General features: G+C 51.6%; 1 protein-coding gene and 1 non-coding gene across 2 annotated transcripts; both read left to right on the top strand.

The window, feature by feature from the left end:
- Bcl7a (BAF chromatin remodeling complex subunit BCL7A) lies at positions 1-27,730 on the top strand. Its single transcript, XM_046446114.2, has 6 exons — positions 1-240; positions 6,185-6,266; positions 9,689-9,785; positions 15,057-15,224; positions 22,573-22,694; positions 24,740-27,730. The coding sequence occupies exons 1-6, from the start codon at positions 149-151 to the stop codon at positions 24,809-24,811; spliced, it is 633 nt and encodes a 210-aa protein (XP_046302070.1). The 5' UTR covers positions 1-148; the 3' UTR covers positions 24,812-27,730.
- Trnat-ugu (transfer RNA threonine (anticodon UGU)) lies at positions 15,523-15,595 on the top strand. The gene has a single exon. It is a non-coding gene; the product is annotated as a tRNA-Thr (tRNA).
- Positions 27,731-27,990: the final 260 nt, after the last annotated feature.

Genomic DNA, 27,990 nt, shown 5'->3' with positions numbered 1-27,990 from the left:
ATCAGGCTTTGTGTGTGTGTGTGTATGTGTGTGAGTGTGTGAGTGTCTGTGTGTGAGTGAGTGAGCGGGCGGGCGCGAGTGTGGCCGCCGCGGAGCGCGAGCAGGACCCGGCGGGCGCGCTCCCCCAGCCTCTCTCCCCGCCAGAACCATGTCGGGCAGGTCGGTTCGAGCAGAGACCAGGAGCCGGGCCAAAGATGATATCAAGAGGGTCATGGCGGCTATCGAGAAAGTGCGCAAATGGTAAGCCGAGGAGCCTGCCCGCCCGCTCGCTCGCTGCTGGGCGCCACGGCCGCCTGGAACCCTACCCTGGCACAGAAAGCCGCGGGGCGCAACGCTCCGGGCCGCCCTGCCGGCCGCGGGCCCGGAGTTGGCGAGGGCGGGCGAGCGGACGAGCGGGCGGGCGGCGCGCGAGCCGGGTCACCTGCGCCAGGCGGGGGCCACGGCCGCTGCCCAGGTGCGCTCGCGCCTGTCGCCCACCTGGAGCGGCGGCGGCGGCAGCCCGGAGGCGGCGGGCGCCCGGGGCCGGGCTGCTGGAGCGGCGGGCAGCCCCCGCCGCGGCGCTCGGCTCCCGGGAGGGGGGCTCGGGGCCGGCCCCAGAAGCCATTTCGTTTTGTGCAAGTCACATGAAAGCGGCTTCCCGCGCGCCGAGGCCGCGGTGCCGGCGGCGGCGGGCAGAGCGCGAGCTCCATTGTGCAGGCACCGAGCGAGCCGCCGCCGCCGCCGCCACCGCCACCGCCGTCTCCTCCCCGCGCGCCCCGGGCGGCGCAGCACTGGCCCAGCGTCCCGGCCCGCGCCGGGCCTCCCGCCCTCCTGCCCTCCCAGCTCGCCCGCCCGCCCGCTCTCCCGCTCCCCGCCTCCCAGGCCCGGCGCCCTCGAGTCTGCGGAGTTTGCGGAGCGCGAGCCGTTTAAATTTAGCGCTTTGGGCTGCCTGGAGCGAGGGCTCTTGGCGAGGAAGAAAGATGGGGGCGAGCGCCGGGAGGCAGCGGCGCGGGCGGCCGCGGGGCGCGGGGCACCTACGACCCACCCGGCTCTGCGCTGCGCCCAGAGCGCGGGGGGCGCGGGCCGGCTCATATTCGGAGCCAGAAACCGGTTCTGGGCCGCGTCTGCCCTTCCCCGACCCGGAGCTCGTGTTTGTTTTGCGGGGAGAGCCGTTGTTTTTGTTCTCCGCGCTGGAGAACAGCAAGATTCGGCGTGGGCCGGGCGTGTTTTTCAAGCTCAAATTAGATCGTGTCCGGCGTGGCCTCGTTATAATCAGTGGGTTGGCACATTTTCATGGCCTCGGCAGGGTCTGGTTCGGAAGCGACCCCAGGGTCAGGCCTGAGGCGCGAGCAGATCGCCAGGTTGCACTGGACTTGTTGAAAACTCCCAGCTCCCTGATTTCAACTTTATTATGTTTTTCCCACGGCTTCACCAGAGTCCGGGAGGGAGAGGAGCAGCCGCGACGTTGTCCCTGAGTGTCAGCGCCCGCGGGCTTATCCTGACCTTTTATTAAAATTCTAGAGCCTGACCAGGCCCCACGGCAGGCTCTGTTTATATTTGGGGGTGTCATTTCTTTGAGTAACGCCTTGGTCTCTAAAAACCACTGGGGGCGAGCCTCCGGTCAGGTGGTGTCACAAGTTAGCTGTCCTTTCTGAGTCAAACCCAACAAAAAGGCAAGGGGAAAATCAATAAAGTCCACGTGCTCCCGGGCCTCCTATGGAAAGGGCTGTCTGCGGATGGCTGGATGCCCGGCCGTGGGCTGGGTTTGGCTCCAATGGGACAAAGAATTTTCACAACCGTGAGAAGGAGAGGCTTTCCAAAGTTGAGATCCAAGTCTTGGGTGCCGGCGGGAGCTCCCCTGCCGCGCAGGGCGCCCAGTGCCCAATTGGAGCCATTTAAAAATGGCAGAAACAGCTGCAGGCCAAAACACAGACAGGAAAACAACCCATAACCTTCTCTCCTGTGGGACTCCCAGTGGAAAGGCTGGAGTCACCTCCTTCCCTGCCTCAGCCCCTGTGCAAAGAAAGAGCTGGTGTTTGGGCCTATGTCCCTTCTGGCTGTCACCAGCCTGGAGGGTAGAAAGGGACCAAACAAGCTGCCCTTCTCAGCTCCTGGAGGCGTGGTGGGGCCTCCTGCCCCGGGTTCTCAGCCCTGCCCAGGCTCCTGCACCCAGTGACAGCTGCAGCCAGGGCTGCCAGCTGCTCTGCAGGGAGGGCAGATGGAGGGTTGGGGCTTTCTACCCGGGAGACTCCAGAGCAGCCGGCCTCTCTGTCCTGGCCAGACACCTCCATAGGGAGGGGGATCTGTCAGAGTCCGTTCCTGTGTTTCAGGAAACAGCACCTCGAGTCCTCTACAGACCTCTGGCTTTGGGACCTCCTGGTTGAGCTTCTGCTTCACTTCTTTGCTGTGACCTTGGGCAGTCCATGTAACTCAGTTCTCTAACCCTGGCAACAAGGGGCTCAGTGGCTCTCTCCCATCCTGGGTCTGTTGGAGGTGGTTAAGGTCATGTCTCCAAAAGCACATTGTCCTGCTCACAGGAGTACTTGTGAATGTTGTCCTTATTATAAGGTAGACTTTGTAGAAACTTGAATTTTGCACCTCCCCCCTTTTCCTCTTATAAGCAGAAAGCATGGTCTCATTGCCCAGGTTTCTCCAACGACCCCTGAGAAGCTGAATATGGCTTTGCTGAGCCTTTAGAATGGGTCTTCCAGTTAGCCCTAGAGGCTTTTGGGTTGTTTATTAACTGGCCACCAACCATGCATTTCACCACTGGCTAGGAGGGAGAGTTGCCAGATTTAGCAAATATAGAACACCCAGTTAAATTTGTATTTCAGATAAACAACAAAATAATTTTTAAAAATAAATGTTTCTGCTGGGTGGGGGGAGGCTGGGTGGTAGAGCACATACTTAGCATGTGTAAGCCCCTGGCTTCAATTCCTGGTACCCCCCCACCCCAAAACAAATAGAATATTTTTAGTGTAAGTGTATTCAACACAAAATTTGGGATATGCTTATATCAAGAAATTATCCATTTTTCTGAAGTTCAGATGTAACTAGGAAGCCTGTGTTCATCTGTTTGTAGAGCTGGGAAGGAACCCAGGGCCTCACGCATGCTGAGCACATGCTCTACTGCTGAGCTGCACCCCCAGCTTGTGTCCTGCATTTCATCCAGAGGACAGCAAGTTGTCTGGCATACCTGTCAGTGCTTAAACCTAGGGGGGAATTTCTTCTCAGCATCAGTGACCCTCAAAATCCACACCCCCTCCCCTGCCAGGCCCACCCTTCTCCTGCCCCTGCAGAAGAAGCCAGCAGCTAGCAGTGGCCTCCTTTCTATCTGCTGTCCTAGGAAGGCAGGCTATGGAGTGTGAGGCCAGAAGATGGCTGAAGTAAAAGCAAAATGGTGGATCTCTGTTTGGGCAAACTGGGCCAGGGGTATGAGGCCCAGTGTGGGTGGAGAAGAGGTGGGGAAGGGGTGTCATGGGTTGGGAGGCAAAGGCTTGAGCTGCAAGGTGAGCGTAGACCTGGGACAGCTCAGCACTTGCAGGCTTCCCTCAGCGAGTTGCTATGAAGACTGAGGCCTGTTTACCTGTCTCTGGAAGAGACCTGAGTTTGAGCCTGGGGCCTCATTTGACTCCTTAGGGGTTTTGTCCCAGCTACCTACCTTCCTTCCTGCCAGAACATGCAGGTAAAGTGGACCTGCGCCTAGTTTGGATGAGGCCTGGACTAAGGTGTCAGGACCAACCCTGGGCATGGATACAAAGTGAGGGAGAGAGAGCTCTCTTTAGAGAGTCCCCTTGGGTGGGGGGCAATCCCCAGATGGTCTCCTTGGCCAGCCCTTACTTTTGGACCAAGGAGAACATTGGAACTTGGCCTTGGCCTAGAGAATCCAGGATGGGTACTTCTTATAGTTTATATAGGAGCCCGGGGGTATGTTCCTAATGTGGGGGAGACCTCACATGCTTTTGCTCCTTGAGCCCAGTCTATTGTTATGAGGGGCAGTTTCATAGCTAGGTTGGGGTACGGCCCTGCGGTCATGTTGAATCCCGGCCCCAGTGCCTACAGGTGGTGGGAGTTGGGGGGGTGAGTGAGCTACATCGTGCCATCTGGAGCAAGCTGGCATGCCTCGGGGCATGTGGGTCCAGATCAAGTTTTTGAGAGTAGCCAGAAGTCTGGATTTTTTTATGTGGAGTTTTTTTTTTAAGTTTGGCAATCGATTCAAATTTTTAAAAGTACTCGGCAGGCCAAACAAAACATGTCTGTTAGCTGCTCGTTTGTCACCCTGGCTGTGAGGTGGCGGGAACAGCCTACTACCCTCATTGGGGAGGGGCCGCGTGTCCTGGGGTAATGGGTTTGGGCGGCAGTATGGGAAATCTCAGCTGCTCCCCTGAGCCTGGGCTCCTGTCCCACGTGTTTGTGAAGTCCCGTTTTGTCCTCCTAAGAGCTCCTTCCATAGCTTACACCTGAGTTCCAGGCCCCTCTCCCTGGGAAGTGGCTGGTGGAGCCCCAGTGCCCAGTGAGGTTCTCCACACTCCTGCTTCTGTCCAGGAGCCCGCTCCGTGTCCACTGCCAGGAGAACAGCTTCCTGTCTCTCTGATAACTTGGGGACTCAGCAGAGGGGTCTCTGGGCTTCCTGTTTTTCCACCTACAAAATGTGGTGACAGTGGTCCCTTTTTCCACCTTTTGGGAATCTCTGGCCAAGAGTCTAAAGTGCTTGGTGTGAAGCCTCACATGCACCAGGCCCTCGGTGCACAGTGGCCATTATGATTGTGGCTCTCCTTACCACAGAGGGTGTTTCTGGAAACATCCTTGTCCCTTCAGGTACCCTCTGATTATTTGGAATGGAGGTGGCAAAAGATTGGGATCGTGCTGACCTGTCTGATCTGCCTGGTAAGAGGGATGAGGGTGGCGGCCTCACAGACTGTTCCAAAAAGCAGCATGGCTCCAGGGGTTTGGACACTGGCTGTGGAGAGAATGAGTTTCCTCTCCATGCCTTGGTTTCTCTGTCAGATGGGGCATGAACCACTTCCTGATACCCAAGGTTTTGTAGAGATTAGAGAAAGTATGTCTGGTGCTTAACACATAGAAGGCCCTAGAAGTGGTCAGTAGTATAATAAAAGCCAAGCCCTAGCTTCCTCCTGCAGGACCCGCGCGGGCAGAGGTCGGGGGTGTAGGTGTCTGTGGTTTTGGTTAGCTGGTTTTGAGTGTGCATGGGCCCTGCACCCACAGAGGGGAAGACCCAGGGGTGAGCTTGGGTAGAAAGGCCAAAAACAATGTGTCAGGCAACTCAAGAAGGTCCTCGTACCACATGTAATTTTCAGTTCCAGTGGAACTGTTATCATTGAAGTTACTGAGGGTCCCTGGAGGCTCTACCACCTGCGCCAGATGTGCCTCTGGCCCCAAGGGCTTCCCATGAGTCCCCAGAATCAGCCAGGTTCCTCGCCAGGCCCTCAACAGATCCTCAGTGACTCCCACTTCTCTGAGATGGCAGAGCTGGAGGCCAGAATATCAGAGTTCAGACCTAAGCTCCATTCCTGAAGCTGTCCCTGAGCCTCTGTCCCCCTAGGTGTGTGGCTCTGAGTAAGTGGGGCAGGAAGTGACACAGTCTGACGGAAGTTCTGTGGCAGCAGCAATGATCTAGAAAGTGGCGATGGCGCAGAGCAGGGTGGTGGTGGTGGAGAGGGCAGTAATATTACCACCCCTTTTCCTTCTTGTGGCTTATAATTTTCTCCTCATCTGGAAACCTGCCTCTTGCAGCTGGAGGCCTGGATTCTGTCCTTCAGAGTTCAGAGGGTGGTAGCCTGGCAGACAGGGCAGAAGAACCTTGAAGGTAGGGGCACAGAGATGCTCCCCGCAAGGCCAGGCTCTGCCCTTCATGGCCCCCCAGCGTCACCCCTGAGGGCACCCTTTCTGTCCAGGAAGCTGCTCTCTAGAGCCTCTGAGCTGTTCCAAGAGGCAGATGGCGGGAGAGGACGGGGGCCACTGTGCTTTCTGCTCTCAGGAGGGCAGGATGAGGCTTACCTTAGTGATGTGACTTGCCAAGGGTCCCCAGCTATCAAAGGGCAGAGCTGGGGGTCAAGGCCACCTCTGTGCCATCAGGGATTGTTCCCTTACCGTTCCAAGGAGTGTGACTTGTACCCTGCCACAGGGATGAGCAGGTTCCTGCTCCAACCCGCCTTAATGATGGGCTCTTCCTCATCCTCCACAGGGAGAAGAAGTGGGTGACTGTTGGTGACACGTCCCTACGAATCTACAAATGGGTCCCTGTGACAGAGCCAAAAGTTGATGATGTGAGTATGCGGGGTTGGCCTCAGGGGTGGGGCTGCCAGTCTGTGCTCCTCCCACTGTGGGGAGAGGGCCTATCTGCTGCCGTTCCCAGAGCCAAGGGAACCTGCAATACAGGGACCCAGCTGAAACCCAGAGAGGCTACTGGACCTGTGTCCCTGCCTTCCTCCATAGTTCAGCCCCAGAGTGGCAGGAGTGTCCCCTGCAAGTTGTGTCTTCTGTACTGAGAGCCCCATGGTTTGCCAGTGGAGACACAGCTAGTACAAGGCTGCTCCCTCCCCAGGTCCAGGGCACCATGGTTTGGGGGTGGGGACAGTGGTATCCACAGCCACTCCCACCCTCCCTACACTGTGGTCCCATTCCTGAGCATTTAACATCTGCCAGGCCCTGAGCTCATGCTTCACCTTATTATTTCATTTACTTTTCATACTGAACTTGTGGAATTGAACTTTTAAAATCTCTATACAATTGAGGACACGTGCTCAGAGAGGTAAAGTCACTTCCCCAGAGTTACACAGCTAGCGTCTGAGCCAAGGATGGAGTTCAGGTCTGTCTGACTCCAAAGTACATGCTGCCTGCTCCTGGGAGCCTTCTGCTCATTGCAGCTGCTGGTGACAGGTGGCCCTAGGAGTGAGAAAGCTTGGTGCAGGGTTGCCTGGGCTCTTGGGAGGAGTTAAGCGGGATGGGACTATGTCTCCTGAGACATCTCGAGGGAGCTTGGGTGGCTTTGCTGGATCCTGAGGGATCCACAGCAGGCAGCTGCCAGGCATTGCAAACAGGGTTTCCCAGCTTCCTAGCTTTGATGCCAGTCACCTGCTAAAAGGGCTGAGACACCATGTTGGTGCTGTTTGGCAAGCTTGCCCCAGGGGGGTCAGTGTGGGGCTGAGGGCTTCGATATTTGTCTTCCCTCCTGGTTCTGTCCTGGGCTCCTAGAGGAGGGACTGAGACTTGGTCCTCTGCAAGTGTCCAGAGGAAGAGCAGGGTAGCCCAGCTCCTGGAGGCGGCTCCTGGCTCTGGCCCGTGCCTGGTCCTCGCTCATCATTAAGTGGTGTAGAAACGCCGGCTGCTTTTGAGAAGATGTGGTCCCTGCTTTCAAGGAATTTCTAATCTCATTGGGGGAAGATAATTATAGAATAGCATGAAACAGACATTAGGGAAGTGCCAAGTGGAATATGATCAAGGAGAAAATGGAATAGAGGGGCCATCAGAAGGACGGGGCAGCTCCAGGCTGGGCCAAGAGTGCTGGACTCGCAGTCAGGCAGAGAAGCCCTGCTTAATCTTTGAGGCTGGACTGGTTGCCCCACCCTGTGGGGACTCCACTCCCTCCTCTGTGTAGTGGGGCTTTGCTGTCCAGTTCCTGGGTTTCTCACTGAGCACACACGAGGTATCAGCTCCGGAAGCACCATGCCTTTCCCTGTCTGAGATGTGACGCGCAGTTCACCCGCCCCTTTCCCTGTGGGGTCAAGGTTTCCAGCCTGGCTGAGCATCTTGATTAAAAATGCAGATTCTTGGACCCCGCCCCAGACAACAAAATCAGAATCTCTGAGGTTAGAGCTGGGGAATCTGCATTGTGGGTGATTAGCTCCTGATTGCTTTAAATAATACCCAATTGGTATACAGTAATACCATTTTTTAAACTTCAGAACTCTGGAAGTTTTCATTCTTGCAAATATGTAAAATGTTTCAAAAATCCAAATGTTACTTTAAAATGTTTTTAAATTAAGGCAGTTTACATACTATAAAATTTATTTATTTATTTATTGGTACAGAGGATTGAACCCAGGGGCGCTTACCCACTGAGCCCCAGCCCCAGACCTTTTTTGTATTTTATGTAGAAACAGGGTCTCTGAGTTGCTTAGTATCTCGCTAAGTTGCCGAGGCTGCCTTTGAACTCATGATCTTCCTACCTCTGCCTCCCGAGCTGCTGGGATTACAGGCGTGCATCATGGCTCCCTGCAAAATTTACTTCAATCTTGCAGTTCTAGGGATCAAACCCAGGGCCTCATAAGTGCCAGGCAAGCGCTCCACCATGGAGCTGTGCCCCACATTCTTCACTCTTTCAAAGAGTGCACTTCAGTGTTGGTATATCCCTGGTTGTGCAACCACTACCACTACAATTCCAGAACATTTGTATCACCCCAGAAAGAACATTCATACTCGTGATCACTCACTCCCTGTTCCCCACTCCCTGCATCCCTGGTAACCACCAGTCTATTTTCCATCTCTGAGCATTTGTGTATTTATACTTTTTTTTTTTTTCTGTTGTGGCGCTGGGAATTGAACCCAGGGCCTTGTGCATGCAAAGCAAGCCCTCTATCAACTGAGCTATATCCCCAGCCTGTATTATTACACTTTACTATGGCTTTTTTTTTTTTTTTTTTTGGTAGTTTAGATGGACAGCATGCCTTTATTTTGTTTATTTTTATGTGGTGCTGAGGATTGAACCCAGTGCCTCACACATGCAAGGCAAGCACTCTGCCACTGAGCTACAGCCCCAGCCCTAACATGGCTCTCCTTATGATATGCCTGTCCTCCTCGAATGCACCCTCACCCCACTTCTCTTCCCTGGAGTGTTCCCAGTTTGTTTTTATCCTTCCAGAGGGAGCCTGAGCTTACAAACCACATAGAAACACCCATGTTTGTCCCTTTCTCACTATTGGTGAGAAATTCACATGTTCCATACCTTTCTTTTATACATCTTAGAAATACTGAAATATTTTCATAGGTTAATATTCTTGCAGATGGCCCCCTATTAGTACAGGGGAAGCGGCCATATTCTCTGTAGTTGTTACATTGTATACCTTATTTATTTAATGAGTCTCTGACTGATGGATACAGGTAGTTTCCAACATGATTCTGTTCCTGTGGTGAAAACTGGGGGCTGGGGGTGCAGCTCAGTGGTAGAGCTCTTGCCTAACGTGCCTGAGGTCCTGGGATCCATCGCGACACTGAAAACTAGAACGGAGTAGCATGGGTTTTTGCTCTGGGGTTTTGCTCTTTCCCTACACTTGGAGAAAGGCAGCCCCTGGGGAACTGAAACTACTGAGAATCAGTGACCCCTGCCTTCTGGGGTTCACCTGGCCTCACCTGGCACCTGCCAGTCTTCCTAGAGGCGGAGACCATTGCTGCCAGCCGCAGTGTTTGCTTGACCACTAGTGATCCCTCCACAGAGAAGGGATTATTTCCCAGGGTGCTGCACCTAGGCCAGCTGCGGCCATCTCCCTTCTTTGATTCCAAAGCGGAGGAGGCCCAGAGCTTGGCTTTTAGGGGGACACACTTAAATGCAGACCAAAGAAAACCCTGCAGAAGTTTGGGGCTCCAGGTTGATGGAATGGAATAAAACATTCATAGCACTCCCCGGGGTCGCTCGCGCATGTGTCCTCACATGTGATTCAGTGACTTGGTTCTGCTCCATTTTCCCCTCCAGAAAAACAAGAATAAGAAAAAAGGCAAAGACGAGAAGTGTGGCTCCGAGGTCACCACCCCAGAGAACAGCTCCTCCCCAGGGATGATGGACATGCACGGTGAGCTCCCCACGGCCGCTGCCTCAGCTGCCAGGTCCTTGGGCCTTGGGAAGCGCTCAGTTGTGTTTTTGTTTCTCTAGCAGGTTTGTTCACATTCCAGGCAAGGGGTAGGAGGATGGGCAGGACCAAGAGGCCTCTGTGCCAAGGAGAAGGCTCTGCAGAGAAGAGGAAGTTCCTATCCCCAGTGCACCAAGCCAGAAAGCAAAATAAACCAGAGACAAAAATAAGACCCTCTCCTCCCGCTGTGACCAGAAACCTCACCGCTGTTTCTATAGCCCAGTATGCCCAGGAGGAGTTGGGGGGAGGAGTATATGTTTCTTTTTCCCTCCTGGGTCTGGCTGACCATATAAATGACTGTATTTTCTTTTTCCCATTTTGTTTTGCTACTAGGAAGCTCCAAAATGGATTTCTTTCTTTTTTTTGGTACCAGAGATTGAACCCAGGAACACTTAACCACTGAGCCACATCCCTAGTCCCCTTTTATTTATTTATTTATTTTAAAAATGTTTATTTCTTTTAGTTGGACACAGTACCTTAATTTTCCTTATTGATTTTTTAAAAATATCTTTATTTATTTTTATGTGGTGCTGAGGATCGAACCCAGTGCCTCACACGAGTGAGGCGGGCACTCTATAACTGAACTACAGCCTTAGCCCCTCTTTATTGATTTGTATGTGGTGCTGAGGATCGAACCCAGGGTCTCCCACATGCAGGGTGAGCGCCCTATTGCTGAGCCACAACCCCAACACCCCCTTTTGATTTTTTGATACAGGGTTTTACTAAGTTGCTTAGAGCCTTGCTAAATTGCTGAAGGTAACTTTGAATTTTCAATCCTCCTGCCTCAGCCTCCCAAGTTGCTGGGATCACAGGGGTGTGCCACCGCATTCAGTTTCTTGCTATCTAATTTCAAAAGTTGTAACTTGAGCTGGGCATCCAACAATCACACACCTATAATCCCAGTGACTGGGAGGTTGAAGCAGGAGGATCTCAAGTTTGAGGCTAGTCTTGGCAATTTAGCTAGACCCCGTTTCAGAATAAAAAATTAAAAGGGCTGGGGATGTGGCTCAGTGGTAAAGTGTCCCTGGGTTCAATCCCTAGTACCCAAAAAAAAAAAAAGTTGTAACCTGTGTCCCATGTATCAAATCCAGGCTGAAATGTGATTTACCCAGGTTCTCATTTTCACACCTTGTTGGTGTTTGTTTCTCTTTTTACCTTTTATTGCAGGGGGGGGGGATTCAAATCCTAAGCATATAGCTCTGTGAAATGTTCACAAACAGTATACTCCCATGTAAGCAGCCCACGTCAAAACCCCAGATAGTTTCCAACTAGTGCCAGTGGGCTTCCTTGTGTCCCCTCCTGATTGTCCCAACCCCACAAGAAAAATGTTCTCAGAGATTCCAGTGTGAAGTTTTTACAAAACTGAGTTAGCTTCTACGTTAGCCAGCTTCTGTTACTATAACAAAATTCCTGAGTTAATAAACTTAAACAGAGGAAAGGTTTCTCTTAGCTCACAGTTTCAAAGGCTTGAGTGTCCACAGGCATTGTTTCTGAACCTGTGGCAAGATAGCACATCGCAGCAAAAGTCGAACAAAACTGCTCACCTTGTAGCTAAGATGTGTGTGTGTGGAGAGGGGAGTGGAAAAGAAGAAGAGGAAGGGGCTGAGGTCCCACGGTCACCTTCAAGGGCACGTCCGCCTTCCACCAGGCCCCACATTAAAGTTTCTACCGCCTCCCAATCATGCCGTGATAGGGACTTAGCTTTTCATATGTAGGCCCTTGTGGACATTTGAGATCCAAACTAGAGCAGCCTTTAATATTTATAAGTCAGGAAATCTGCTCTATTACCATCCTTTGTGGAGTCAGATCTAGAACCCTGGGAGTGGCCAGCTGAGCAGGAGCAGTTGTTCTGTAGGGAGGATGGGACTCTGGCCCACCAGGTTCGCCTCATTCTTGTCACCTGGCTGGCCCGTGGGGTCATAGTGCCTGCCACCCCTACTGCCATCCACCTCTCGATTTTGATTTCAATGTCTGTACTTTTGTCCATCCCAAGCCTTTTGTATAGCAAGTAGCATCAGAGAAATAACTAAGTAAGTAAATGGAAGAGGAGTTCACTGGAGTTTCTAAGGCCTTAGACCCCCACACTTGTCTTGTTCTGAGGAAAGAAGTCTGGAAGACCCAATCCCTGGCTCCAGGTCCCAGGAAGGCTTGCTTTTTTGGAAAACCTGGCTTCAGAAAGGCACATGGGGTTTCACTGCCCATTAACATGTCAAGAAAGCCCCACAAGTATCCACGTCATCATGGTCAAGATTCATTTCCTTTTCAAAAATGGACCTTTGAGCTGGGACGTGACTTCGTTCCCAGGCATCGCCCAGCAGCCCCTCTCTCAGGAACCCAAGAAGCCAGCCTTACCCAAGATTCAGGCTGGACTGTGGCATTCCTCTGGCCTTGGGGTTTGTCTCATTTTAATCTGTAGAAAGTGGATGGTGGTGCCTGCTTCATAAACTCATTGTGAGGATTTAAATGATAGTCTCTCTCAAGCCTTGGCACGTTAACAGCTACCACTTACCAAATCATCAAGGCGTGCCAAGCATCATGCCAGCCCTGTTTTCGAGCATTACCTCATTTGAATTTAATAAAAAGTCCCATTTTACAGATGAATAAACTAAGGCTCAGAGAGATGAAGTGACTTGCCTAACTTGAAGTTGGAAAATTTGTAACATCTCATCCCAGTGCTGGCATTTGAGGTCCTTCACGGGCAGAATCCAGGCTCATAGCCTGAACTAATGCAGAAATCCAGAATGCTGAGTGGAGGAGCTCCCAGGATGTGAGCACCACGTCCACCTTCTTGCATCCTTTCCATTCTAGGGCACGTACAACAAGACAGGTGTGAAGGCCAAGGGAGAGACATGGGAGACATGGGCCCTACAGGTGTTCCACAATGCTTTGGGGGGGTCATCAGCGCTGAGCTCTTTGGTCCCCAGGATTCCACTAAAGTGGGTCCAGGTATCAGAGTCCTGCTATTACCAAGTTCCAGGCCAGTTTCTGCAGCTAGCTCGTTAAGCATTAGTGTATATTGTCATTGTTAATGCCATAAATGCACATGTATCTTTGCATAAGAAAGAACTTTAGATTTTCTTGCAGGGTAAATCAGGAGAACACACTTTTTTTTTTTTGTCTAGAATTCATAAGAGGATGCTTTTGTGTAAGAAGGGCCCCAAAGTATACTTAAAGAAAGATCCTGGGCTAGGATTGTGGCTCAGTGGTAGAGCACTCGCCTAGCATGTGCGAGGCCCTGGGTTCGATCCTCAGCATCACATAAAAATAAATAAACAAAATAAAGGTAAAGAAAAGAAAAAGAAAGATCCAGTTTAACCCAGCTGGGCTGTGTGATTGCCTGGCACCTCTGCAGCATGTTGAGTAGACAAGAGAAACAGAACTAGGAATTGGGTAGAACAGCCTAAACCAGTGTGTCTGCCGCTCTGAGCCTCAGTTTCCCCCTCCATACAGTAAACATGGCAACATTGACTACCTGGTAGGTTGTTGAGAGGATTAATCCCCATGGCTATGTCCATTGGCGCACAACTGTAATCCCTGCTGCTTGGGAGGCTGAGGCAGGAGGATCACTTGAGCCCAGGAGTTTGAGGCCAGCCTGGGCCTCATAGCAAGACCCTATCTCAAAAACAGGCAACTAAGTGCTCTTGCCCAGTGCCTGTCTCATTGTAGGTGCCCAGGACTATCAGAGTGCTTTGCTGCCCCCCACGCTCACTTTCACAAAATTGGCTTTGGCCCGGAGTGTAGCATGGTCCAGAAAGGCAGTGTCAGATTATGGTGTTATTTTTGAAATCGCTGCAGGACAAGGGGAGATGTGCCCTGGCACCCCCCAGCTCTGCCACCACCTGACCACTAATGTAACTGCCCAGTTACCTCCCATTGCTTTTTCCTTTTTATTATGAAAAGTTTCATTGTAGAGCATAGAAGAGAAAGTAACGTGATGGCCCCCCTGAGCCCCCTCCTTGGTTTTTATGAGCACCAGCCCATATTTGCCGCATCAATTTTTTTAATGTGTTAAGTTTCTTAATTGACATATCATTTACATATTTTTTTAAAAAACAGCTCTTGTGTGTGAAGTTCTGGGAGCCGTGATGGTTGTCTGCAGCCTGTGCTAACGCATTTTCAAGTCAATTTCCGTGCATCACAATGTTGGAGTCTGTACCTACACATTTCAGAACACATTGCCAAGGAGTGACATTCTCTCTGCCTGCTGTGCCATTATCACTGCTAACAAAATTAACAATAATACCTTAATAGCTTTTAAAATCCAGGCCATATTCAAATTCCCCAATTGTCCCAAAATGGGTTACAGCTGGCACATTCCAAACCGAATCCAAATAATTTCCATATATCATATTTAGTCTTAAAGTCTCTTAGGTTTCTTTAATCTGTAAATCTGTAATAATATCCCCTGCTTCTCCTTGGTATGTGTGTGTGTATGTGAAAGAGAGAAAGAAAGAAAGAGAGGGAGAGATGTGCTGGGGATGGATGCCAGGTTGCTACTAGGCAAGAACTTCACCCCTATACCATGTCACACCTAAAGTGTTTAACTACTGAGCCACATCCCCAGCCTGTTTTATTTTTAATTTGGAGACAGTTATCTGTTAGGGCCTTGCTAAATTGTTGAGGCTGATCTCCAACTTGGCCATCCTCCTGCCTCAGCTTCCTGAGCACCTGGGATTACAGGCATGTACCACCATCATGCCCGGCTCAGTCCTTTTTCTTTTCTTTCTTTCTTTTTTTTTTTTAATGACAGTGACTTGATGAGATTGGGCACTTGTCCTAGGTAGCCTGCTCTTGCTACTTGGTCCCTGTCTCCCTTTGATTCTGGGTCACCTGGAAGTCAGTGCAGAGGTTTGATGCACTTTGGAGGAGGCCCTGGCAGGCTGCTTCACCAGTCATGCTGTGTGCTTCACAGTGCTGTATGGCTTTCCCCGCCCAGAATTAGGTCTCAGGTGTCCCCCAAAGACGTTCGATGTATCAGGCCCCTCTCTCCATACACAGTAAAGGCCACCCAGGTTGGGCCAGCTTCCATAATCCTTTGCTTCACAGGGCATGTGGGGTGGCCCTGGGTGGTCAGCTCCAGAGGAACTGCCCAAACCTTTCCCTGGAGAGCAGCCTGGGGGGCCTGAGGCATCAAGGGATGCTGACACTGTCCCCAATCTGCTGTTCCTCGGCCCGGCAGGATCTCACCCTGTGCCTGTTTCTCCCCCTGTGCAGACGATAACAGCAACCAGAGCTCCCTAGCAGACGCCTCCCCCATCAAACAGGAGAACAGCAGCAACTCCAGCCCCGCACCAGAGCCCAACTCCGCCATGCCCAGCGACGGCGCGGAAGCCAAAGTAGATGAGGCGCAGGCTGACGGGAAGGAGCACCCTGGGGCTGAAGGTACGTGCCTGCCGTGGCTAGGGTGCAGAAGGGCCTCCCTGTAGCCAGCCTGCATTCAGTCAGGGCACAGGTATTCAAGGAGGCCCTGCCATCAGCCAGCCCCAGAAGGTGACAGAAGAAGGAAGGTAAAACACCTGAAGCTGCCAGGTGCAGTCGTGCACACCTATAATCCCAGCAGCTCAGGAGGCTGAGGCAGGAGGATTGTGAGTTCAAAGCCAGTCTCAGGGATTTAGTGAGATCCTAAGCAACTCAGTGAGACCCTGCCTCTCATAAAATACAAAATAGGGCTGTGAGGGCTGGAGATGTAGCTCAGTTGGTAGAGTCCTTGCCTTGTAAGCACAAGGCCCTGGGTTCAATCCCCAGCACCACCAAAAAAAAAAAACAGGGCTGGGGATGTGGCACCGTGGTAGAGGGCCCCGAGTTCAATCCCCAGTACCCCCCACCACCACCCTCAATAAAAAAGAAAAAAAAAAGGAGAAATTCCTGGAGCAGGTATTCTTTTGCAGCAATTAAAAAAATCAGATAATCCAGTATTTGAAGATGTGTGGGGATAATTATAAAATAGAAAAAGGGAACAGATTGTCTTACTGAGTTATGGCAGGAGGTATGATGATTTTAAATAGGGTGGTCAGGAAGCACCTCACTGAGGTGACACCGAGGAGATGAGGGTCAAATTGAGCGAGTGGCAAGTTGTGGGAGAACCTTGCTGGCAGAGGAACAGGCAGTGTGAAGGCCCTCGGGCAGGAGAGGGCTCTGCATGGCTGGGGAAGATTCAGCGGGGCAGGAACAGTAAGACGAGGTCAGGAGTGGTGGGCTCGTAAAGCCACTGTGCCCACCTGGATTTTTACAGCAGGTGAGACAGGAGTCACAGGAGATTTGGATGGCAGGACCTGAAGAATTAAGAACAGGTGATGGGGATGCCAGGGTGGAGGAGGGGATGCCAGTGAGGAGGCTGCAGAAGTTGTCCCAGTGGGAGAGGGTGGTGACCAGGGCAGAGCAAGAACAGAGGGAGCAGTAAGAGGTGGTTTCATTGTGAAGGGAAGATTGGGTATACACCTGCATTTCGTAGGGGTGTGTGTGTGTGTTTATTTTGCAATCCCTGCCAAAAAATGGAAATAGCATCATACATGCCTGTGTATCTGCCAGCTAAATTTGGCAGTTATTATTTGAGGGTTTCTTTTCCTTTCTGCTTTATCTGTAGTTTTTTTCCTAGGACCATGTGAAAGGAATCTGTAGACATAGGGCAGTTGGTCCCTAAGCGTGCCTCTTAGGAACATCCTCTCACAGAATCACCACTGTGAACCCCAAGAAACTGAACAGTTGTTCTGATGGTCTGTCGGGGGGTGTGTTTGAGTGTTAGGAGAGAGTATGTGTTGATGGGTGCACCTGGGCATGAGAAATGGGCTGAGGGCAGCTCCGGGTACCTGCAGGGAGGGACAGCAGAGGCTGGCCTAGGCAGGCAGGTCTGGAGCTCCCTGGGCAGGTGCGTGCGTCCCAGGGTGTGCCTTGCGAGCAGCTGGTAAGGTTCTGGAGGAGGACCACCCCTACTGGAGAGTTCGTCCTCATCCCAGAGAGGCTCTGTGCTGGCTCCTAGGTCTTAGTCACAGCTACATCCTGCTTCCTGTCCCACAAGAGCAGAGGTCCTAGACTAGATCCAGCCTGTGGGGTGTGGAGGTGGCCATGAAGCCCAGGACTATTGTTTGTTTTAAATTCAAACGTGATGTCAGAATTTAAAAACTGGACAATTTCACTTAAGATTGATTTCTACCTTCTCTCCCAAAATCAGAATATTTGGCAATACTGGGCCTGCTTTTCCAGGGGCACCAACAAGCAGGAGTGGGGAAGTAGCTGCTCCTGGAAGAAGGGCAGTAGGGCTGTCTGCTCCAATTACCACACTCCCCACCTCTCCCTGCTGCCTTTCCCACACCAAGGCCAAAGCAACATGTATTACCTACAATCACTGTTTTTCTCATTGAAGATTTAGAAGACAATTAAGATATTTCTTGAATTCATTTATTTCTCCAAAGTGAAAAAGTAAAAGTCTGAGAAGGCTGTTTTGTTTTTTGCAGTACTGGGGATTGAACCTGGGAACATTGTACCATGGAGCTACGTCCCCAGCCATTTGTTTTTGTTTTGAGACAGAGTCTCGCTACATTGCTGAGGCTGACCTTGCACCCAGCTCTCTTTTTTTTCTTTTTTAACGTGGTCCCTGCAGGGAGTCTCATACACGTATCTCTTTGCACCTTTGCCCAGGTACAAGTAGATCTGTAGGACCTGTACCTGGCAGTGGGACTGTGTAGTCAGAGGGCACATGCAGTGAGAACATGGCTAGTTGGGCATGGAGGCGCACATCTGTGATCCCAGCAGCTCAGGAGGCTGAGGTAGAAAGATTGCAAGTTCAAAGCCAGCCTCAGCATCTTAGTGAGGCCCTAAGCAGCTTAGCGAGACCCTGTCTCAATTTAAAAAAAAAAAAAAACAGGCTGTGGATGTGGCTCTATATGGTTAAGCCCCACTGGGTTCAATTTTTGGTGCAAAAGAAAAAAAAAATACAGGTAGAGCTGGGGATGTGACTTAGTGGTGGGGTGCTTGCCTAGCATGCTGGGTTTGATCCCCAACACAGCAAAAAAGTTCAGTGGCACACGCCTGTGATCCTGGCTACTTGGAAGGCTGAGGGAGGAGGATCACAAGTTTGAGGCAGACCCGATTTTCAAATAAGTCAAAAGGGCTAGGCACGTGGCCTAGTGGTAGAACGCTTGCCTAGCAAGCACAAGACCCTGGGTTCAACCCCCAATCCCACCAAAAGAGTGGGGGAAATGTGTGGAACTGAAATGTGGAGATCCAGCTGGGATCTGTTCCAGGGAGGCCGTAGGTAGGGTGACTCCCCTAGAGCAGGGGCTCGTGGCCCTAGCACCGTCGAGTAGTTCCTGGCCGTGGGGGCCTCCTGTGCGTGATAAGGCGCTGGGCAGCATCCCTGCTCTCTGCCCATTCGATGCTCCCTCACCCCCAGCTGTGACACCAAAAATGTTTCCAGATATTGCCCAGTGTCCCCAAGGAGAGGATTCCCCTAGCCGAGTGTCCTGTAGCTCTTCCACATACACTATGTAGGCCCCCTCTCTGGTTCCCGCTCGGCAGCCCCCACAGTTAGGGCACACCTGCCAGGCGTCCAGCACCTTCCTGGTCAGGTTGCTTGGCAGGTGGAAGGCAGAGGGGCTGGGACAGGTGGTCACATGGAGGCTGACATTTACTGGCTGCCTGGCCTTGGACAGGGAGCATCACCTCCCATACCACTTCCTGTTTCCTTGTTTATAAAATGGGATGATAAAAGTTGCCTCCCTTGTCAGGTCCCTGCAAGGAGTCATGGAGGCTGGAGGGGCTCTAGTGGGCAGGAAGGGCCTGGGCAGCTGTGGAGACCACTGTGTTCACCCTTTGTGGAAAGAATACTTCTGGGGGTGCTGGGACACATGTGACCACATCTACAGCCGTGTCCTGGCTTCTTTGCCTTCCTGGTTTCTTTCTGGCTGTGGCCTTGTTTCCCCATATTCGGGGTCTGCGTCTCCTCTGTCCTAAGGGCCACTGAGTTGCGGGAGTTATATTTTGGGCTAAAGCTTTCATAACTCCCACGTTTGGTCCCTGCACCCTACCAGGGTCCTCTTCCAGCCACCCCAGGCCACTGGGCCTGTACCACCTCTACCGGCACAGGACAGGCCCATGTGGCCTTCCCAGGTGGGTACACTGGGACCAGACGGGCTGGCCACCAGATATTGACCTTGCTTTGAACTTGTTTACTACTGAGTGAGTTCAGGGAATGACATAATGTCCAAGCTCCCTGGACTAAATTTAGGCCCCAGGAAAAAAATTTCCCCTGGGTAAGTTCCAGCACCAGCGCACTCAGAGAACAGGACTGCTGCCCTCAGCCCCGAACATGCCACGGCCAGCTCTGCCTGGCTCTCAAGAGAGGCCTCTGGCTGGGGCATATGTCTGCCCAGCATAGGGGCAGCATGAATCTGCCGGGTGAAAGGCCACCCTCATGATCTCTAAGCCATCCTCCTGCCCCTCCATATTTTACTAAGATGAAAGTCACAAAATTTACTATTTCATGGCTGGGGGTGAAGCTCAGTGGTAGATCTCCTGCTTAGCATGCATGAGGTCCCGTGTCCAGTGCTCAGCATCAAGAAATAAATGTAAAAATTAATCATTTGTGGGGTTGGGTTTCTAGTTCAGTGGAAGAGCACTTGTCTAGCATGTGTGATGCCCTGGGTTTGATCCTCAGCACCACATATAAATAAATCAAGTAAAGGTCCATCAGTGACTAAAGAATATTAAAAAATAATAATAATAATAACCATTTATAAGTGAACAAGAATTCACTGGTACCAGGCACAGTGGCACACACCTGTAATCCCAGCTACTCAGGAGGCTGAGGCAGGAAGATGGCAAGTTCAGGGTCAGCCTCAGCAACTGAATGAGGCCCTGTCTCAAAAAATGGGCTGGGGCTGGGGCTTAGTGGTAGAACACTCGCCTAGCACATGTGAGGTGCTGGGTTCGATCCTCAGAACCACATAAAAGTAATAAATAAAGGTATTGTGTCCAACTACAACTTAAAAAAAAGTGCTCAGTAGTAGAGCACCCTTGAGTTCTATTTCCAGTTCCACCAAAAAAAAAGAAAGTTCAGCGGCATTGATTACATTATTACACTTACATTGTTGTGCAGCCATCCCCTCTATCTATCCCCTCTATCTAGTTCCAGAACATTTTCCTCACCCCCAAAAGAAACTGTACCCGTGAGTCCATCACTGCCATTCCTCCCTCTCCCCATTCCCTGGTAAACAGCAGTCTGCTGTTGGTCTCAATGGCTTCGCCTGTTCTGGATGCTTCATATAAATGTCATCACACAGCACGTGGTCCTTTGAGTCTGGCTTCTCTCATTTAGCATCGTATCTTCAAGGTTCGTCCAAGTCATAGCGCATTTTTGGTGCTTTATTCTTTTTCTTTTTGCCTTTTTGTGTGTGTGCACACTAGGGATTGGACTCGGGGCCTCGCATATACCAGCAGGAGCTCTACCTTTCAGCTCCATCCCCAACTTTTTTTTTTCCAGTTTGATTTTGAGATGGGGCCTCAATAAATTGCTGAGACTGACCTCTAACTTAAATCCTCCTGCCTCAACCTCCCAAGGAGCTGGGATGGCAAGCATCCACCACTACACCCAACTGTTTCATTCCTTTTTATGACTGCATAACATTCTGTTGTATGGAGAGACCACATTTTGTTTGGATATTCATCTGTCCATTTACATTTGTGCTCTTTCTACTCGGGGGCTGTTATGAATAATGCTTCTGTGAACATTCATGTACAAGAGTCAAGAGTCCCTCTTTTAGATTTTCTCGGTTTATACCTAGGAGTGAAATTGCTGGGTGCTTTGCTAATTTTTTGCTGACTTTTTGAGGAACCTCCATTAACATGGATTTTAAAGGTAAAACTAAAAACATCAAAGAAATTTCAGGTGTTTATAGCGTTTGGCTCTGTACCCTAAATAATTCCTTCAGTTACTCCCATCTGTTAGTTGACAGTTTGGGACCTAATCATGTCATTCCATTTAATCCACAGCCACTTGACAGGGTGACACTGTCAGCCTTGTTTTTACAGAGGGGGCAACTGGGACTGAGAGCCCCTGGTCCCACAGGCAGCCAGTGGCAGAGGCAGAATGGGCAGTATTTGAACCCAGATCTGTCGTCCAAATCCTGTGTCCCTCCACACACCGGGTTGTAGGTAGAGCCCAGCCCTGATGATGGTGGATCCTGACTCTTCCTTGGAGCAACAAGAGAGCCCAGCTCTAGGCCGGGCATGGTGGCACCTGACAGCAGCTCAGGAGGCTGAGACAGAAGGATTGTGAGTTCAAGGCCAGCCTTAGCAACTTAGCAAGGCCCTAAATGACTCAGCCAGACCCTGTCTCTATATAAAATATTTTAAAAATGGGCTGGGGATGTTGCTCAGTGGTAAAGCACTCCTGGGTTCAATCCTTGGTACAAAAATAAAAAACCGCCCAGCTCAGAACCACACACATGAACCTGGGCTAGTGCTGGCCTCCTGACATGGCTACAAGAGATCAGGGCTACTGGAGTGGGGAGGAACAGGGCAATGGCAGCTCTTCATCCCCTGTCGGCCTCCCAGGTTGGAGGATCTTGCGATTCCTAGCAGCCCTGCTTTCTAGCCCTCTGCACCCCAGCCAGTCGGGGCCCTGAATAGCCACTGGCTCTTTCTGTGTTCCCATGTTGCTTTCTTGGCTTTCAGTTCAAGTCTGACTGATTTTCTCCTATTGAACATTTTTATATTCTGCCTCAGAAACCCCAGAAAGTAAGTCCAGGTTGTTTAGGCATTCCTTGTATTATTTTAGTGTGTGTGGTTTGGGTTTTTTGTTTGTTGTTTTTTCAAACCACATGGTCTGTTGTCTGCACCTTGCATGAAGCAGCTCAGGCAGGAACTTGCTGTTCCCTCCCTGGGTCCCAGAATTCCAGGTAACTCACAGCTCCTGCCGCCCCCCAAGGCTCTATTCCTTCTTCCAGTCCACACCTTCCTACTGCCAAAGAAATTTGGGATGGGGAAGCAGGGAGACTGAGTCATGAGAAATAACCCAAATCGCCAGAATCTCAGATAAGGGCTTGCTAACTGGAATGCTGAGCAGCCATCTTGTAAGCTCTTGTGATTAGGGAATTTGTAAAGATATGAAAACTTCTCTGTGATTGCCATCCAGGAAAGTAGGAAAATGAGAGACACGTAGAGGAACAGTCTAGAAAAAATGGGAACAAATCCTCTAAAAATGTTGTTTTGTGCTATCTGTGGGTGGTTTGAGTGAGATGACAGGTTGATTTTAACTGTTTTTTTTTTTTTCCTGTATTCTGTTTCTTGAACGAAGTCATTACTCTGATATCAGAGGAACACCCATATTATTAAGAGAAATGTTTATAAAGGGTCCGTTCTCTCGAGACTGCTGGTTCTGTACAGAAACGGGGCAAAGCCTCCCTGCCAGCCACCTCCCCAAGGGGAAAGGAGTGGACAGCCATGATTGTTGGGCACGTCAGGCCCACCAGAGGGCGCCAGGCACCAGAAGCATCCTGAGGTTGTCCTGCTGCAGGGCAGCTAATAGATGTTCCCGGAGCAGCCTGTGACCCCCCTGCTTAGAACAGCCTCACTAACAAGTAAACAGGAGGCTTCCCAAGCCCCACAGCTCATCCAGCCCTGAAAGATGCTGGCCACAAGAGTACCCAGTTCCTGGTATTTTTAGTACTTGGCCCATCTGGCGACGCATCTCACGTATCTGAAAACAGCTTCTGTCGTCTTGCTTTTCTCCCAGACGCTTCTGATGAGCAGAACTCACAGTCTTCGATGGAAAACTCGATGAACAGTTCAGAGAAAGTAGAACGGCAGCCGTCTGCAGAGTCGGGGCTGGCGGCAGAGATGTCCACAATCTCTCAGGTACCTGGAGCGAGGCCTCAGAGGGCCAGCCAGAGCGGCCAGGAGCCTGGTGGGCTGTTGGGGATGCTTTAAAAGGTGTTTTCTCATTGTTTTGTAAGTTGGAACTGCCATTTATCCATCAAGCAGTGTCCATGACCGTCACCCTGGGTGCCTTTGCCAAGCAATAGAGGAGGAGGACATGGGTCCTGCTCCTGGGAGCCTCTGGGGGGTGGGGGGTCCTTCCTCCCACCTCAGCTTCAAATCCACAAAAGCACCACCTTGTCTCAGAGACCTAAAGGCTGGGGGGTCCTTTGCAACTGAGCCCAGGCCGTTGCTTGGGCCCCTTGCTGGGTCATAACCAAGTGTCAGCATCTGCTTGAATCATGCTGCCTCCCATCCCCACCTCCCCACCTTGCATTGGGAAGACCCCTCTGCCTCCCTGATATTTGATCTGGCCCGAGTCCCACTCCTCTGTCTCCTCTGTCTCTCTCCCAATGTGGAGCAGGTCAACTCTGTAGGTCCAGATCCGAGCTCCCTCACCGTCACCCTTGCTCAGTGCTTTGCCAAACAGAAGGCCCTTCACCTGAGCAGGGCCACCTTCCCTGGGAGCCCTACAGCCCACTTTCTCCGGTTAACACCCCTGTGGAGTTTGTATGCTCTTCAGTTAAGGGAAACATAGTTCAGGGAGGAAGAGAGCAGGCCTTCCAGAGTCCCCGGCGCCTGCTGCAGGGTCCCCAGAATAAGCTCACACAGCCTCCTCCAACCCTGAAGCCCAGCCCATATCCAGGCCCAGTGCCTGTATTTCATATTTTTAACACCAAGCAACTGCTGTGTGCTGGGTACCAGGGACACGGGACAGCTCTCATGGGCTGAAGACCAGGCTCAGCGGGACGCAGACTAGACACAAAGTCTGACCGAGTGCTGCGTGGGGAGAGGCACAGGGTGATGTGACGAAGAGTGACGAGTCGGGAGGTCTTGGGGTCCACATGAGCCGAGAGGAATTGTGTTTGAAGGGTGCAAATGCCAGCGATGGCAGGCTTCCAGGCAGCTGCAGCCAAGGGCGCTCCGGCCTCAGGACAGGAGCCAGGCTGGGGGGTGAAAGGGAGGCCAGGGCAGGGTGCGAGGGCCAGGGGAGAGGAAGAGTCCACTGGAGCTGGTCCCCTGGCCTCTTCAGCCCTGGAAAGGAGTCTCATTTTGTTCTGAAGTCAGAGGGAAAGTGTTGGGAGGTTTCATGCCCATTGTGTGGCCGATGGCTTAGGAAGGTGCTTGGGCTGGGTTGGGGGACATGCGGGAGGCTGCAGCGGAGGCTACTGCATCATCCAGGCAGGTGGTGGCTCAGGAATGGCTGGGGCAGTGGTGAGCAAGAGAGGCAGGCAGGCCATGAATGAGACTTGCTAAAAGGTGGTGGTGATGGAAAGAATGGGGGCTGCAAGGTGCTGAAGGACCACGGGCTGTCTCCCAGGCCAGTGGCCTAACTGGTGAGTTAGGAGGAGTGTGACCCAGAGCTTGGTCTCAGGTGTTCTCAGGTGGCCAAGGTAACTGGGTGGTGAGTGAGTAGATATTTGATCTTTTTTTTTTTTGGGGAGGGGGGGTGGTCATGGGACGTCTTGGGAATTTGTTGACAATTACAGACTGTTCCCCAGAATAATGTGCGTGTGTGTACATTTAACAAAGGTTAAGGGTCTGCCCTGGGCCAGGAACTTGTGTCCTGGAGGAGCAATAGTCCAGGTGACACAGTGGTTCTAGGCCTTGGGAGACTGCCTAGGGCCTAGGCAGGTGCACCTGAACCTGGTGTACCAAATAATTACCGTCACACTTCACTGCAGATGAGACAGTGCCTCACAAGTAAGCCTGGCCCTTCTGGGTGGGGTGAAGGGGTGAGAAGCTCGTCAGGGCCAGGCAGGGTCTTTGCATAGCTCTGAAAGCACCAGGGCGCGACGTTCCCCTGCAAGCCTGGCTGGGGCTGGGACCGCCAGCTCCTCCTTCCCTCGCTTTCTTCCTGGGCCTGAATCCCTCCCCTGCTTATTAACCCACGTCTCTCTGTTGTTCTTCCTTCTTCCCCCAAGGATTTGGAAGGAGTGCCACCCTCTAAAAAGATGAAGCTGGAGGCCTCTCAACAGAACTCCGAAGAGATGTAGACGCTGAGCTCGATCCTCCGGTCCGCGTTCCGTGGCAGGCGCGTCAGCAGGCTCACCCTAGAAAGCGCTGTGAGCTCCATTCCTCTTGGGCGCGAACAGGACTACTAACGTTTCAAGTTTACCAAGTGCAAATCCAAGAAAACCCAGAACGGCAAAACTTCTCAGACACTGAAGAACTCTGCTGTGAAGAGAAACACCCGAACCCCGAAGCGGCTGTCCTGGGAGGCGGGCTGACCGCTCAGGAACGTCCACACTGTCTCGGAAGCCAAGATCACATTTGTGTTGCTGCTGTTTCCCTCCCCCACTTCTCTATTTATCGATATAAGCTATTGGAGGGTGGTACCCATCAGGAATTCGCTTTTCTATCGGGGGCTTTTCACTGTTCTACCAATTCCTTCCACTTTCTTTTTTTGTGCCTTGTGCCCTTGAGGTGACCTCTGGCATGTTTCCTGGTTATTTTGCATCTCCCTTTACAAAGTGCCCTCTCAGTCCGGATGAGGCAGCGGCCACCACCTTCCTCGCCCTGCTCCTTCCTGCCCAGGACTGCTGTGGAGTGGGCAGGCTGGAGCTGCAGGACAGTAGACACTCCTCAGCTGGCCCAGTTTTGGAAGGGGGGACTTGGGCACCCTCTGAGCCCTGGGTGGGGTTGGCACCAGCCTCCAGGACTCCAGGAATTATAGGTGCCAGGGCCCAGTCCTTAAGGGCTGGCCTCCTCGGGTCCAGGCCATGCCCTTACCTCCTCGGGGCATTGGGGGCTGGGTATTTCCAAGTTCCCAGCAGCCCAGATGGACATGCAAAGCCCTTAGATTTTTCTGGCACTTCCACCCTCTTGCCCCTACTGTCACCACCACCTCCATCACTGCTTCCTCCTGGACCTCCGAAGACCAAGTGGCTTCTCTGGCTGACTGCGTGTTTGTCTCCTTAAGACGATAGCAGGGCCAGGAGGTGGGAGCGGGCAGCGGGAGCAGCTGGTGCTGAACTTTCTCACGGGACGTTGCTTGGATTTCAAATCCATAGAAACCTGCTGCCCTCTGACCAGTCCCCCACCGGCATCCTTGGCCTCCCCCAGCCCCCAGAGGCAAGATTGCAATCGGAGGAAACCCACTCGCTTCTGCAAAATGTTCTGACTCTCAGAGACGACAGTTGGATGGAATCTCATTCCCAGGACATTTATGCCGTCGGGTCCCCACCAGGGATCAGGCCTTGATGGTTGGGCCTTAAAGGCCAGAAACAAGGCACCAAGGAATTGGAAAGATTTGCACACCCTCTAGAAAGGAGCGACTGAATTCCCCTCCCTGTGCCCGGCCTGCGCTGGGACGGTCCTCTCAAAGCGGAGATGCCCCCTTGGATGAACTGCCTAGCTACTGAGTTTTGAGGCCTGGTTTGCTCTTAATTAACATACGGACTCCTCAGACCGTAAACCTTTTCCTCAGCTTTCTTTACTGCACTGGAGTTCTGACTCCCTTTGAGTTGTGTGTTACTGGGGGGGTGGGAGGGGGACTTCGGCTTTTGTTGGGGGTTTTTGTTTTAGTTTGTGTTTGGGCTAATTGGTGCATATTCAGGTACCACTTTGACATGTGGATCTTTCTCCCGAACACCATGGGAAGTGTCTGCCAGGTTCCATTTTCTAAGAGTTTCTGAGGGTGAAGCTCCTATTGTTTTTTTTTTTTTTTTTAAGGGAGCGTATATATTTCCTGCACTTCAAGAAGAATCAAAATGTTCCTGAATTTCAAATACCTCATGCAAAATGTCTCCTGAAATAAGGGAAGGAAAAAAAAACTTTGAAAAATCTTAATGGTGAAGTGAGCAATGCCGAAAGGTTCTGTCTTAAAAAAAAAAAAAAAAAAAAAATCCTTGTACTTATCACTTTTGCCCCTCAGGCGGTCAGTTCTGCTGAGAACTGTGTTCTGCGCCTCGGCGTGGAAGTGACCCCAGGCGCCACCTCTCAACGTATCTCAAGGCGGCTTTACCTCCAGATCCTGTAGAGTTAGGGTAACGTTTTTTCTTTGCAGCAAAGCTCCATTTTGATGAAAGATGAATCTGGATATTTATTTCTGTTTTGGAAAATGAGAGGTTACAACCCAGAGAGCTGATGGAGACTCCAACAGCATCCATGGAGACAGGAAGGCAGCCAGGCCTCCTCTGCTCACGTGGCCTCTCTGGACAGACGAGGGGACCCGGCCTAGTGGAGGATGAAGATGTCCACGGTACCAAGGCTGTCATTAGTTTTTCTCTGAAGTGCCTGAAGGTAGGAATAGGCCAGCGGTTGGGACCAGCTGGGCCCCGCCAAGGCCACGCCAGGCAGAGCGCCAGCAGCCCTGCACTCCACGCTGGCCGGAAAGGCCTTCCCTGTGGCATGGTTAGACTGCAGAAATCCAATGTGCTTCCTTCCCCGAGGCAGTCTGCTCCTCGGAGCTGCTGCTCCCCACCCACCCTGCACCCCTTGCCCTCGTCCCCACCACGGAATCTAAGACCTTTTAGCCGGCGGAGCCAGGGGTGGGGGATCCTAAGCGATTGCCTTCCATGGACATCAGGCCCCGTGGCCTAAAGGGCTCCCAGGGCAAACTTAACTCCCCCACAAAACTTGAAGGTGGGGGAGCTGCGGCTACACATTCCACAAAGTGCTGGCACTTACACCCATAACCCGGAAGGCTGATGACGGATTCATATGGGGTGGTGACCTCCCATCATCAAAAGGTGTCATGGTTTGGAATGTTCATTATGGCCGAGGACCTGGTTAGAGGTATAAAGACCTTTTTTTCACCGTTACCTAATTTTTCCCCCCTCTTAAATGATTTTCTTTTTTTGGTGTGTTGTACAGCAGTATAATTTTTCACTTATTTATTCCATCAGTAGATATGGTTTGTACAATGTACAATGGTTCCATTTCAGAAAATAAAAAAAAATTTCAAATCATGAGCACATATGGTTTTGTTGCATTATAATAAAGAGTAAATAAATAAAAACAGCTCAAAAGCAGAGTACTTGCCTAGCCATGTGCAAGGGCCCAGGTTCAATCCTCAGCCCCACACAGACTATCAGGTGGTTGGCAAGAATGCCCTCAAGGCTGTGTCTGCATGGGTGCATGTCCCTGGTTGTACTGATTCAGGGGAGCTCATCGCATGCAGGGACTCTTGTGTCCACAGTCAGGAGAGCTGTTAGCACTAAGCATCAGCGGG

This window comes from Marmota monax, unplaced genomic scaffold (genome assembly GCF_021218885.2).
Source record: "Marmota monax isolate L192 unplaced genomic scaffold, Marmota_monax_Labrador192_F-V1.1 WCK01_AAM20220418_F8-fsc00092, whole genome shotgun sequence".
Classification (NCBI taxonomy): Eukaryota; Metazoa; Chordata; class Mammalia; order Rodentia; family Sciuridae; genus Marmota; species Marmota monax.
Note: the sequence above shows the minus strand (reverse complement) of the source record. Positions and strands in the feature narration are given on the sequence as shown.